General features: G+C 40.6%; 1 protein-coding gene and 1 long non-coding RNA gene across 3 annotated transcripts; both read right to left on the bottom strand.

Moving 5' to 3' along the window:
- Positions 1-325: 325 nt before the first annotated feature.
- On the bottom strand, positions 326-4,165 carry LOC123741824 (uncharacterized). Its single transcript, XR_014391422.1, has 3 exons — positions 3,748-4,165; positions 3,110-3,156; positions 326-2,716 (listed from the first exon to the last, which is right to left on the bottom strand). It is a non-coding gene; the product is annotated as an uncharacterized LOC123741824 (long non-coding RNA).
- A 117-nt stretch (positions 4,166-4,282) lies between these two features.
- On the bottom strand, positions 4,283-12,612 carry LOC123741820 (NLR family CARD domain-containing protein 3-like). Of its 2 annotated transcripts, none has more exons than XM_082971898.1 (8): positions 12,421-12,612; positions 11,334-11,477; positions 10,519-10,635; positions 10,156-10,240; positions 9,806-10,034; positions 7,659-9,429; positions 7,191-7,364; positions 4,283-4,835 (listed from the first exon to the last, which is right to left on the bottom strand). In XM_082971898.1, exons 2-8 carry the CDS (start codon positions 11,459-11,461, stop codon positions 4,646-4,648), a joined length of 2,694 nt encoding a protein of 897 aa, XP_082828024.1. In that variant the 5' UTR covers positions 11,462-11,477; positions 12,421-12,612; the 3' UTR covers positions 4,283-4,645. The 2 variants fall into 2 exon arrangements, with proteins under 2 accessions (XP_082828024.1, XP_082828025.1); XM_082971899.1 differs by having other exon boundaries at positions 10,156-10,265; positions 12,421-12,609.
- Between the last annotated feature and the right edge of the window lie 229 nt (positions 12,613-12,841).

Here is a 12,841-nt window from a genome sequence, read left to right on the forward strand (position 1 = left end):
CTCTTTATTCAACCTGCCATCTACCCACCTGGGGACTGAGGGTTATGAGAGAACCCCCACATCACTAGCTTCTCTTTATTCAACCTGCCATCTACCCACCTGGGGACTGAGGGTTATGAGAGAACCCCCCCACATCACTAGCTTCTCTTTATTCAACCTGCCATCTACCCACCTGGGGACTGAGGGTTATGAGAGAACCCCCACATCACTAGCTTCTCTTTATTCAACCTGCCATCTACCCACCTGGGGACTGAGGGTTATGAGAGAACCCCCACATCACTAGCTTTCATGTTCTGCAGCCTTGTAAAGATAAGGAGGGGACGACTGGGAGGCAGGTTGGCATTTATTGTCATGAATTACATTTTACATTTACATTTTAGTCATTTAGCAGACGCTCTTATCCAGAGCGACTTACAGTCGTGAATGTATACATTTCATACATTTAAAAAAAAAAAAAATTGTTCTGGCCCCCCGTGGGAATCGAACCCACAACCCTGGCGTTGCACACACCATGCTCTACAAACGGAGCCACAGGTAAGACTTGCCCTGGAGGTAGGTTGGCATTTATTGTCATGAATCTTGCCCTGGAGGCAGGTTGGCATTTATTGTCATGAATCTTGCCCTGGAGGCAGGTTGGCATTTATTGTCATGAATCTTGCCCTGGAGGCAGGTTGGCATTTATTGTCATGAATCTTGCCCTGGAGGCAGTTCAGCAAAGTGGTTACTAGCTGGCACAGGCACAAAGTAATACAATCCGATTTTAATCCTAACCTCAACCCTAACCACACTGCTAATCCCTCCCTTAAATTAAGACCATAAAACAACATTTTCCACAGCCAATTCTGACATTGCAGCTGACATATCTAGAGGAAATCGCACAGTTCTGCCTCCAGGTCAAGATTCATGACAAACGTCAACATGAGACAGGGAGAAGCAATGTAAAAATCAATAACTAAATTGTTTCCACTATTAACATGCTTTTTCTTGTTTCAAGTATGTTTTATTATGAAAAGTACAATATAACCATGTATACTTGTACAACTATGGAGCGTATGTCTACATATAATTGTACAATTTGTTTTTCCAACATAAAAGACAAGAAATGATCACATTGGTATTTTAACAGTGTTATTGTAAGAGTTTAAATGTTTAAACAGAGGATACATCTAAAACAGGATAAAACAAGTGCAGTATGTTGTGAGAATGTTACTTTAACGTCGACTCATAACGTCACACTATAACTTCATGGGAGTCTTGTGGAAAGACTGCATGTTGTTTTGGGTGGATTGAGTGACGTCTTCATCAACATTTTGCAGAATATTCCGGTAATATTTTCACCTCTGTGTTTGTGGTGGAAGTTATTGCTGGAATGAGGTGTCTGTTTGTTCCCAATTTGAAGGTCCTGGGTCAAGGTCCAATTATAGGAAGATGCGTATGTCTGAATGTGTCCAGTCGTGTGTGTGTGTGTCCAGCATGTGTGTGTCCAGTTTGTGTGTGTCCAGTTTGTGTGTGTCCAGTGTGTGTGTGTGTCAGTGCGTGTGAGTCCAGTGTGTGTGTGTCCAGTGTGTGTGTCAGTGCGTGTGTGTATGAGTCCAGTGTGTTGGTGTGTCAGTGTGTGTGTGTGTGTGTGAGTCCAGGATGTTTGTGAGTCCAGTGTGTGTGTGTGTGTGTGTGTGTGTGTGTGTGTGTGTGTGTGTGTGTGTGTGTGTGTGTGTGTTGGTGTGTCAGTGTGTGTGCCCTTGCAATTGTGCCAGTTCAAGTAAAGATGGCAAATGGAAGCAAGTCTGTGTTAACCTATGCGTTTCTCGAATCTGGTAGCTCAGCAACATTTTGTACAGAGAGACTCATGAGGCAGCTCAAGGCAATGAGATGGAAATTCTGCTACACACAATGGGGCAGGAGCTTTGAGATTAGAGATTGGCAATGTGGAGGGCGTCACATTTCTTGCATTACATCTACACCCAGAGTAAGATCCCAGTGACAAAAGAGAGCATTCCCACTCAGAAAGAACTCAAAAGCCATACCTGAAAGAGGTTCAGTTGAAGGAGATTGATGCCGACGTCGAACTCCTGATTGGCGTAAATGCTCCAAAGGCAAGTGTGTGTGTGTGTGTGTGTGTGTGTGTGTGTGTGTGTGTGTGTGTGTGTGTGTCCATTGTGTGGGTGTGTGTGTGTGTGTCAGATTATTATTTACAGGGACACTGAGGAGTCATCATACCAAACCCTAAACCCTGGATAGAGGGGCTCAGTGAATGTGGAGGTGAATGTGATCAGGTGGGTCAGTGTGTCAGAGGAGGCTCTATAGAAGGACAGAGTGCCAGCTGGCCAGTCCAGATACACTCCTACTCTGTGGAAGCTGGAGGAGGGGACGTCTATGGTAGTGGGATTATTATTGTGACAGGCAGAGTAATTGTTGTCAGAGCAGAACAGACTCCAGGACTTGTCATTCCATCCAATCACACAGTCCTCAACCCTTCCTCTCCTGCTGATTCCTTTATATGTCACTCCTATAACAGCCCCTCTCCCACTCCACTCTACCTCCCAGTAACAGCGCCCAGTCAGACACTCTCTACACAGCACCTGTCCACAGTCCTCAAATCTCTCTGGGTGATCAGGATACGGCTGCTCCTCTGTCCTACATGTCACCTTTCTGTTCTCCTCAGACAGAGAGAGGTGTCTGTTTACTGTGTTTAGGTCCAATGTGAGATCACAGACATCTGATGGATGAAACCAGACACAATATTAGAAATCATCATCATTCACATTAGAATGTTAACTCACTTTTCACTAATTCATTTAATGTAGATGTTTCTGGGTATCAAAAGGAGAAGTTAAGGTAACTTGAGACTTGTTGAATGATCATATGTTAAACTGTTTGGTGATATAAAACACACTTATTCCGATTAATTACACACACACACACACACACACACACACACACATTGTCAAAGCAACTCTTTGTAAACTTTGGTGTCCCTGATTTCTGTTTCTGTAGAACTACAGCTGATATTTAATATGACCAAGTCAGTAATGATGGTGGTCTTTGACTTTGACTTAACTTGAATTAAGACTTATTCTTAGTCATAATCTTCACAGCAGTCAACACTCACATTGTCTAAGCCCAGGTCTCATTGTGTACTCTCCACCATGTTCCACACTGTAGCGGTAAGCAGAAGAACAGACAGTCAATAAGTACACCTGAACTAACACACAGACTGGACACACACACGGTCAGCAGATAACTTCAAGCGAATGTTTGTGTTTGTGTGTGTCCTGTGTGTGTGTGTTTGTATTTCCTGTGTGTGTGTGTGTGTGTGAGTGTGTGTGTGTGTGTGTGTGTGTGTCTGTGTCCTTTGTGTGTGTTTGTCCAGTGTGTGTGTGTCCAGTTTGTGTGCGTGTCCTGTTTGTGTGTGTGTGTATGTCATTGAGAGATTGTCACTGGACACACACACACTGCACACACACTGGACCCATACACACAGACGACACACACACACACACTGAACTCTCTCACACACACTGAACTCTCTCACACACACACACACACACACACACACACACACACACACACACACACACACACACACACACACACACACACACACACACACACACACACACACACACACACACACACACACACAGTCAGCATATAACTTTGTCCAAGTGGTGGTCAGAATGTTTGTCTTAAATAGCCTGATAAGTCAAACATGTCTGATATGAACATTGACATAAACCCTCTACATACTTGAGTTTCTCCAGTCTGCAGTGTGGATCCTCCAGTCCAGCAGAGAGAAGTCTGACTCCTGAGTCTCCTGGGTGATTGTAGCTCAGGTCCAGCTCTCTCAGGTGTGAGGGGTTTGACCTCAGAGCTGAGACCAGAGAAGCACAGCCTTCCTCTGTGACTTGACAGCCTGACAGCCTACAAAGAGTCAAATCTCACCATTACCAATACCATTGAAGCTCGTCTAGAGGTTAGTTAATACAGTGTCCAAAGAAGGGCCAGAAGTATACAGAATAACACCAATAACAGAGGGGGTCTGATCTTTGTGCCTCTGTAACTTTCCCATTTATCATTATTCACGATTCATTCATGATTATTCATAATCATGGTAGCATCCACATGAATGTAGAAGTGTTCAGAAACATCTTCTATTCTTACTGACAATACAAGTGAAGTGACTCCAAAATGACAGGACATTATTCACCATTCAGTTTCTATTAGGAAAAACATAATCCAAAACACAACCAAGACAAACTACAAATGCATTCAACAAGTTAGTAGAATCAAAAGCTTGATGTAATCACTGCAGGCATGGAATATGGGACTAAATACTAAACTTATGGCTACTTTAATACAATATAAGTGAATTTGTCCAAATAATTAAGACTTCTTCAAATGGGAGAACTACGTACAGAAAGTGCTTTCATTTCTAAACGGTAAAACAGATATGTATGAAAATACCCTCAAATAAAAGGTGACATTCTGTACTGTGACCTAATATGAAACATCTCAAATCCAAAATGCTGGAGCATAGCACCACATTTAGAACTGTAAGCTTCACTGTCCAAACACATATTGTGTGGACTATGTGTGTCTGGTAAAAACATGTGGATCTGGTGAACAGTTATCACTTGTTGACCAACTACAGGAATACTGACCTCAGAGTCTCCAGTTTACAGTGGGGATTCCCCAGTACAGCAGAGAGCAGCTTCACTCCTGAATCCTTCAGGTCATTGTTACTCAGGTCCAGCTCTCTCAGGTGTGAGGGGTTTGACCTCAGAGCTGAGACCAGAGAATCACAGCCTTCCTCTGTGATTAGACAGCCTGACAGCCTGCAAAGAGTCAAATCATTAAAATCACACTGCTATTCTTTGGTGGTGAAAAAAGTGGCAGTATATTTCTTCAACATATTCAGATATATCAGTGTCCTGAAACCTGCCATATCTAATAATAAATTAATGTATCATTATTATAAATGAAAAATTATCAAAGTATTTCTTGTAGATAGAAAAATGCATATTACAAATATTTGAGTAGACTGACCAGACCAGTTTAAAAGCAGTATCAGTCAAAAGACAGACAGTGAGGTATCAGATTTAGATTGTATTGAGTATACAGTCCACATCATATCTATGTTGACAGTGAAGATAACATTTTAAATGTGGCTTTATACTCCAGCATTTTGGATTTGAGATCAAATGTTTCATATGAGGTGACAGTATATAATGTCACCTTTTATTTGAGGGTATTTTAATACATGCACTACCGTTCAATAGTTTATGGTCACTTAGAAATGTCATTGTTTTTGAAAGAAAAGCACATTTTTTGTCTATTAAAATAACATCAAATTGATCTGAAATACAGTGTAGACATTGTTAATGTTGTAAATGACTATTGTAGCTGGAAACAGCTGATTGTTTATGGAATATCTACATAGGCGTACAGAGGCCCATTATCAGCAACCATCACTCCTGTGTTCCAATGCCACGTTGTGTTAGCTAATCCAAGTTCATCATTTTAAAAGGCTAATTGATCATTAGAAAACCCTTTTGCAATTATGTTAGCCTGTTAGGGCTAGGGGGCAGTATTGACACGGCAGGATAAAAAACATACCCGATTTAATCTGGTTACCACTCCTACCCAGTAACTAGAATATGCATATACTTATTACATATGGATAGAAAACTCCCTAAAGTTTCTAAAACTGTTTGAATTGTGTCTGTGAGTATAACAGAACTCAAATGGCAGGTCAAAACCTGAGAGATTCCTTTACAGGAAGTGGCCTGTCTGACCATTTCTTGAACTTCTTTTCCATCTCTATCTTTTACTAAGGATCTCTGCTCTAACGTGACACTTCCCACGTCGTCCATAGGCGCTCAGAGCCCGGGAAAAAACAGAATGTCGTCATTCCAGCCCCAGGCTGAAACACATTATCGCCTTTCTCAAGTGGCCGATCAAGAGACACTAGCTTATGCGCGTGACCCCGACCGCCCCCGCCTTTATGATTTTTTCCTCTGTTTGCCGAAAAGGAGATTCCCTGTCGGAATATTATCGCTTTTCTACGAGAAAAATGGCGTAAAAATTGATTTTAAACAGCGGTTGACATGCTTCGAAGTACGGTAATGGAATATTTAGAATTTTATTGTTACGAATTGTGCCATGCGCGCGACACTTCTTTACCATTTCGGATAGTGTCTGGAACGCACGAACAAAACGCCGCTATTCGGATATAACGATGGATTATTTTGGACCAAACCAACATTTGTTATTGAAGTAGACGTCCTGGGAGTGCATTCTGACGAAGACAACAAAAGGTAATCAAACTTTTATAATAGTAAATATGATTATGGTGAGTGCTAAACTTGCCGGGTGTCTAAATAGCGAGCCCGTGATGCCTGGGCTATGTACTTAGTATATTGCAAAATGTGCTTTCACCAAAAAGCTATTTTAAAATCGGACATATCGAGTGCATAGAGGAGGTCTGTATCTATAATTCTTAAAATAATTGTTATGCTTTTTGTGAACGTTTATCATGAGTAATTTAGTAAAATGTTAGCGAATTCCCCGGAAGTTTGCGGGGGGTATGCTAGTTCTGAACGTCACATGCTAATGTAAAAAGCTGGTTTTTGATATAAATATGAACTTGATTGAACAAAACATGCATGTATTGTATAACATAATGTCCTAGGGTTGTCATCTGATGAAGATCATCAAAGGTGAGTGCTGCATTTAGCTGTCTTCTGGGTTTTGGTGACATTATATGCTGGCTTGAAAAATGGGTGTCTGATTATTTCTGGCTTGGTACTCTGCTGACATAATCTAATGTTTTGCTTTCGTTGTAAAGCCTTTTTGAAATCGGACAGTGTGGTTAGATTAACGAGAGTCTTATCTTTAAATGGCTGTAAAATAGTCATATGTTTGAGAAATTGAAGTAATAGGATTTTTTAAGGTTTTGAAAATCGCGCCACAGGATAGCCGTGGCTGTTACGTAGGTGGGACGAATTCGTCCCGCCTAGCCTAGAGAGGTTAATAGACGCTGTGGGTACGACATCGCCGAAGCTATAAACTCGCACACCGAATCAGCATATTCGTCAATGTTGTTGTTCGCCGCAATGCGGAACATATCCCACGTGATCGAAGCAATCTTAAAGCGTTATCACTTGTTGACCAACTACAGGAATACTGACCTCAGAGTCTCCAGTTTACAGTGGGGATTCCCCAGTACAGCAGAGAGCAGCTTCACTCCTGAATCCTTCAGGTCATTGTCGCTAAGATCCAGCTCTCTCAGGTGTGAGGGGTTTGACTTCAGAGCTGAGACCAGAGAAGCACAGCCTTTCTCTGTTACTCCACAGCCTGACAGCCTGACAAAGAGATCATCATGACTTCACAAACACACTGTTAATTTAACGAGTAGTGTGGAAGGACAATGGCAGATGCATTTGGTTTATTCTTCCAAACAACATATAGATTAATCTTCCATCTCCTAGATTTGTATGGACATATTGTTATACTAATGTGAACACCAATGCACTGATTCAGTAATTTTTTCATATTAATATATTTCATATTAATATTATATTTTAATACATATATTTTCTCTAAACGGAATATTTGTTCCAGATGATTAGTTCTCAAATGTCATTTTATTTACTCACAGAACAGCTCTGGAGGCTTTGACCACTGGCAGCAGCCTCAGAAGACCTTCCTCCGATCCAGAGTATTTCTTCAGGTCAAACACATCCAGCTCCTTTTCTGAAGTCAGCAACACAAAGACCAGAGCTGACCACTGTGCAGGTGACAGTTTGGCTCTAGAGAGACTTCCTGATCTCAGGTAGCTTTGGATCTCCTCCACCAGAGAATGGTCATTCAGTTCATTCAGACAGTGGAACAGATTGATGCTCCTCTCTGGAGAGGGATTCTCCCTGATCTTCTCCTTGATGTACTGGACTGTTTTTTCATGGGTCTTTGAGCTGCTTCTTGTCTTTGTCAGTAGATTTTGTAAGTGCTTCTGATTGGACTCCAGTGAGAGGCCCAGAAGGAAGCGGAGGAACAGGTCCAGGTTTCCCGTCTCACTTTGTAAGGCTTTATCCACAGCACTCTTGTAGAAAGTAACTTTAGGCTCATCTTTTGTTTGCGGTTCGGCCATTAGATTCTCATTGTTGTTGATGAATGAGAGGAACACATATAAAGCAGCCAGAAACTCCTGAATGCTCAGATGAACAAAGCAGTACACCTTGTCCTGGTACAGCCCACATTCCTCTTTAAAGAGCTGTGTGCACAATCCTGAGTACACGGAGGCTTCATTGACATCAATGCCAGCCTCTTTCAGGTCTTCTTCATAGAAAATCAGATTGCCATTCACAAGCTGTTGAAAAGCCAGTTTTCCCAGTGACAGAATGCTCTCTTTATTCCATTGTGGACCTGTCTCTTCGTTCCCAAGATACTTTTCATTCTTCTGTTTGGTATGAAACACCACAAGGTGTGTGTACATCTCAGTCAGAGTCTTGGGCGTCTCTTCTCTCTTGTGTATCAGCATGTGTTCAAGGACTACTGCAGAAATCCAACAGAAGACTGGAACGTGGCACATGATGTGGAGGCTCCTTGATGTCTTTATGTGTGAGATGATTCTGCTGGCCAGGTCCTCATTGCTGAATCTCTTCCTGAAGTACTCCTCCTTCTGTGGGTCATTGAACCCTCGTACCTCTGTCACCTGGTCAACACACACTGAAGGGATCTTATTGGCTGCTGCAGGTCGGGTAGTTATCCAGAGGAGAGCAGAGGGAAGCAGATTTCCCTTGATGAGATTTGTCAGCAGAACATCTACTGAGTTTGACTCTGTAACGTCACAACAGATCTTGTTCTTCTGGAAGTCTAGGGGCAGTCGGCACTCATCCAGACCATCAAAGATGAACAGAACTTTGTACTTGTCGTAGTTGGAGATTCTTGATTGTTTGGTTTCCATTGAGAAGTGATTGAGAAGTTCAATCAAAGTGAGTTTTTCACCTTTCATCAAATTCAGCTCACGGAAAGGGAATGAAAATATAAATTGGACATCCTGATTTGCTTTTCCTTCAGCCCAGTCCAGAATGAACTTCTGCACAGAGACTGTTTTTCCAATGCCAGCGACTCCCTTTGTCAGCACAGTTCTGATAAGTTTGTCTTGTCCAGTTAAGGGTTTGAAGATGTTGTTACATTTCATTGCAGTCTCTGGTCTTGCTTGTTTCCTGGTTGTTGTCTCAATTTGTCTCAGTTCATGTTCATTATTGACCTCTCCTGTTCCACCCTCTGTGATGTAGAGCTCTGTGTAGATCTTATTGAGAAGTGTTGGGTTTCCTTGTTTAGCGATCCCCTCAAATACACATTGAAACTTCTTCTTTAGATTAGATTTGAGTTCACGTTGGCAAATCACAGCAGGATCATCTGAATCTAGAAATAACACAGAGGATATTAATATTACATCTGTTTTAATGCCTACATTATTGAAGGACTGTTATAAAGTTTTCTATTGTAATAATGTATTCTCTTAACTGACTGTATAAATGTGTAAATGTTTTCATAATACATTACAGACTGGTTTGACTAATTATATTATTATTGGTATTATTGATGGTATTATTAATGTTGTCTCTCTCTCTCTAAACTAATAACCACAATACATCGCTGCTGCTACTTGATGAGGTCACTAGGTGTTGTGTTAAGGCTGCGACAATATCATTGAGTTACACAGCTACTTTAGCTGTACTTTAGCTACAGCTTTTAAATGTTATAAAACAGCATTCAACATGAGGCAGACAGATCTTACATTTCTCCAGTGTGTCAGCGAGCTCCTTCTGGTTCATTTTCCTCAGGACGTGCAGTGTGATCTTCAGAGCTCCCTCTCTGGCACTGCTCTCCTGCTTCTCATCTTCAGCATCCACCACTTCCTCATCCTGCTTCTGACTCTCAAAGCCTTCTGGGAGTTCAGGACTAAGAATCCTCTTGAACATCTTCAGCTCGTTCTTCACAAATGTCATCATTTTCTCTTCAAGCAACTAAAATAAATCCAGTAAATAAGTTAAGCAAGAGAAGAAATGCTTTCTCATTAACACATTAATGAATAATTGAAAGAAACTTTACTTGAGGAAAACAAAAGTTCATAACAGGATCACATACACTGAATACAGAGTCCAGGTCTGTTTGATGACTCTGGGAAGACTGACCACTGAGAATCTCTGACTCTGATTTCTCCTGTTGGTTTCTGTGGACAAAACATGAGATTACATCTCCTCATCCAGGGAGTGTACACACACACACACACACACACACACACACACACACACACACACACACACACACACACACAGACACAGACACAGACACACACACACAGACAGAGTTTTAGGACTATGAAAATGGACTAAAGGATTAGCCTATGGATTATGAAAACAACCAAAAGAAATGTGAAAATGGGAGAGGAGAAATGACTAGAGACAGTGTTGTTTAACTCACTGACCATGACCCATGAGTTCTTCTTACCTTTGTTCAGTAGAAAAGTCTCCCTCTCTAAACACTATAGGATGATTCATAGACAGGTCACTCTTCATGGACACACAGCTGGGTACAGGGGAGGCTGGTCTCTCCTGCTTGATTGGACTTCAACACAACAAAGACAAACATTACATCTCTCATCTACTCTGATCTCAGATGGGAAACATAAGAAGAGTTCCAAAACGCAACATATCACTTTACAGAAATGAGCTTTTATTGTTTAAAGAAATGATGTATTAATTATTACATCTCTCACAGACAAGGATTTGTTTAAAATCTATCACTTGATGGTTTCATTTCAGAGACAAAAATCATGTTTTTTTATGCAAAATGCTATATATCTCCCTCACTCTCAAATGTGACCGACCGGCTCAATTTGGTAATTAACTAAATAACTACATATATAGTGATTTTGGTTCATGTCAGTTTAATTGTTTGTTATGGTATAAGTTGTTATTTTATTGTAAGTGATAAAATTAACTAGTAATTCTCAGTAATTACTACTTTAGTAAGGAATAACACATTTTTTAAGCACTACTGCAGTTGCTAAATAATTTCAATAGATGGGAGCATAAGACCACAATGACATTTCAGAATATTAGTTTAGTTTTCTCCCTGGATACACCACCACTCCCCGAGCTTCCTGCAGAACCCCTGCAGTACCTCCACAGACCCCGGATTGAGAACCCCTGATTTAGCAGATGCTCTTATCCAGAGAGATTTACAGTAAGTGCATTCACCTTAAGATAGTTATTTATTTAGGAAATAAACTTAATCAATTCTTCATAAAATTGTCATCTTACCTCTTAGCTTTGGTGTCATGTCCCCCAGAGAGATGCATTTTGGAGGCAGGGGCCCCCTCCTCTCTCTCCCCAGAGAGACTCATTTTAGAGGCAGGGCCCCCCTCCTCTCTCTCCCCAGAGAGACTCATTTTAGAGCACTGACCCCTGTAAACAGAGATCCAGCATGTTGGTTGTGGTTAACACAGTGACAACTAAACAGAGATCCAGCATGTTGGTTAACACAGTGACAACTAAACAGAGATCCAGCATGTTGGTTGTGGTTAACACAGTAACAACTAAACAGAGATCCAGCATGTTGGTTGTGGTCAACACAGTGACAACTAAACAGAGATCCAGCATGTTGGTTGTGGTTAACACAGTAACAACTAAACAGAGATCCAGCATGTTGGTTGTGGTTAACACAGTGACAACTAAACAGAGATCCAGCATGTTCGTTGTGGTTAACACAGTGACAACTAAACAGAGATCCAGCATGTTGGTTGTGGTTAACACAGTGACAACTAATTATTGAATGTCAATTGTTCTCTTATATTCATTATCTCTTAGAAATAAAACATTTACTAACATACATAGAAACAGTCAGGTGATTTAATTAATAGATAATAATAGATAATAACTAATAATAATATTAATGTCTCACTTTCTCTTTTAATAATTTCTCTCATTCTAGTGTGTTGCTTTGTTTAACAGGTATGATATTATTATGCTGTTACTGAATTCAGTTCATAATAACAATGTTAAGAAAAGTATGTTCAGTGGTTTCATACCAGATTACACAGGAAAGAGGAGCTCATTGTAAGTTTGAAAACAAATTTTACGATATTTTGAAAGACGATTTACAACTTATACATAAAAATATACAAATTGTAAAATAACCACAATATATGAATATATGAACAATATGTTTTTGAATTTGACTCGCCTACGCCCAGTTAGCACCATTTTGTATGATTGAACTGTCACATAACTGTCCCAGGTGAAATGGACTGTTAGATCTGAGTGTTTTACTGTCATTCACTATACTAAAATAACACCATACATTTAATTTCTCTACACACTTTACAATAATCCCTGGGAAGATTCTTACCTTGTAGCCTGAATTCACAACCAGAACATGTCAAGTCATTGAGATATTTTCCGTTGTGCTGAGAGAGCAGCTTCCTGATAACAAGTGGCTCTGTATCTATGTTCTAGGTACAGTTGATCTTTGGATGCAATAATATCTGGTCAAAGTCTAGTGACACAACACCATAGTATATCATAAACATAACAGCAGTTGGCCAGTAAAGGCCATGACATACTATAAAACAGGGTTTGTCAACTAGATTTGGCTTCGGGTGTCACGGTTGTCATAGAGAGGAGCGGACCAAAGTGCAGTGTGATTATCGTTCCACATATTTTATTGAACTGTGAAACTATGCAATACATACACATAAACTAAAGAACAAAAAAACAACAAACCGTGATGCAGAGGTGAAACATACACTACTCAAAAACAATCTCCCACA

Source organism: Salmo salar, unplaced genomic scaffold (genome assembly GCF_965601325.2).
Source record: "Salmo salar unplaced genomic scaffold, fSalSal1 ptg000432l, whole genome shotgun sequence".
NCBI lineage: Eukaryota > Metazoa > Chordata > Actinopteri > Salmoniformes > Salmonidae > Salmo > Salmo salar.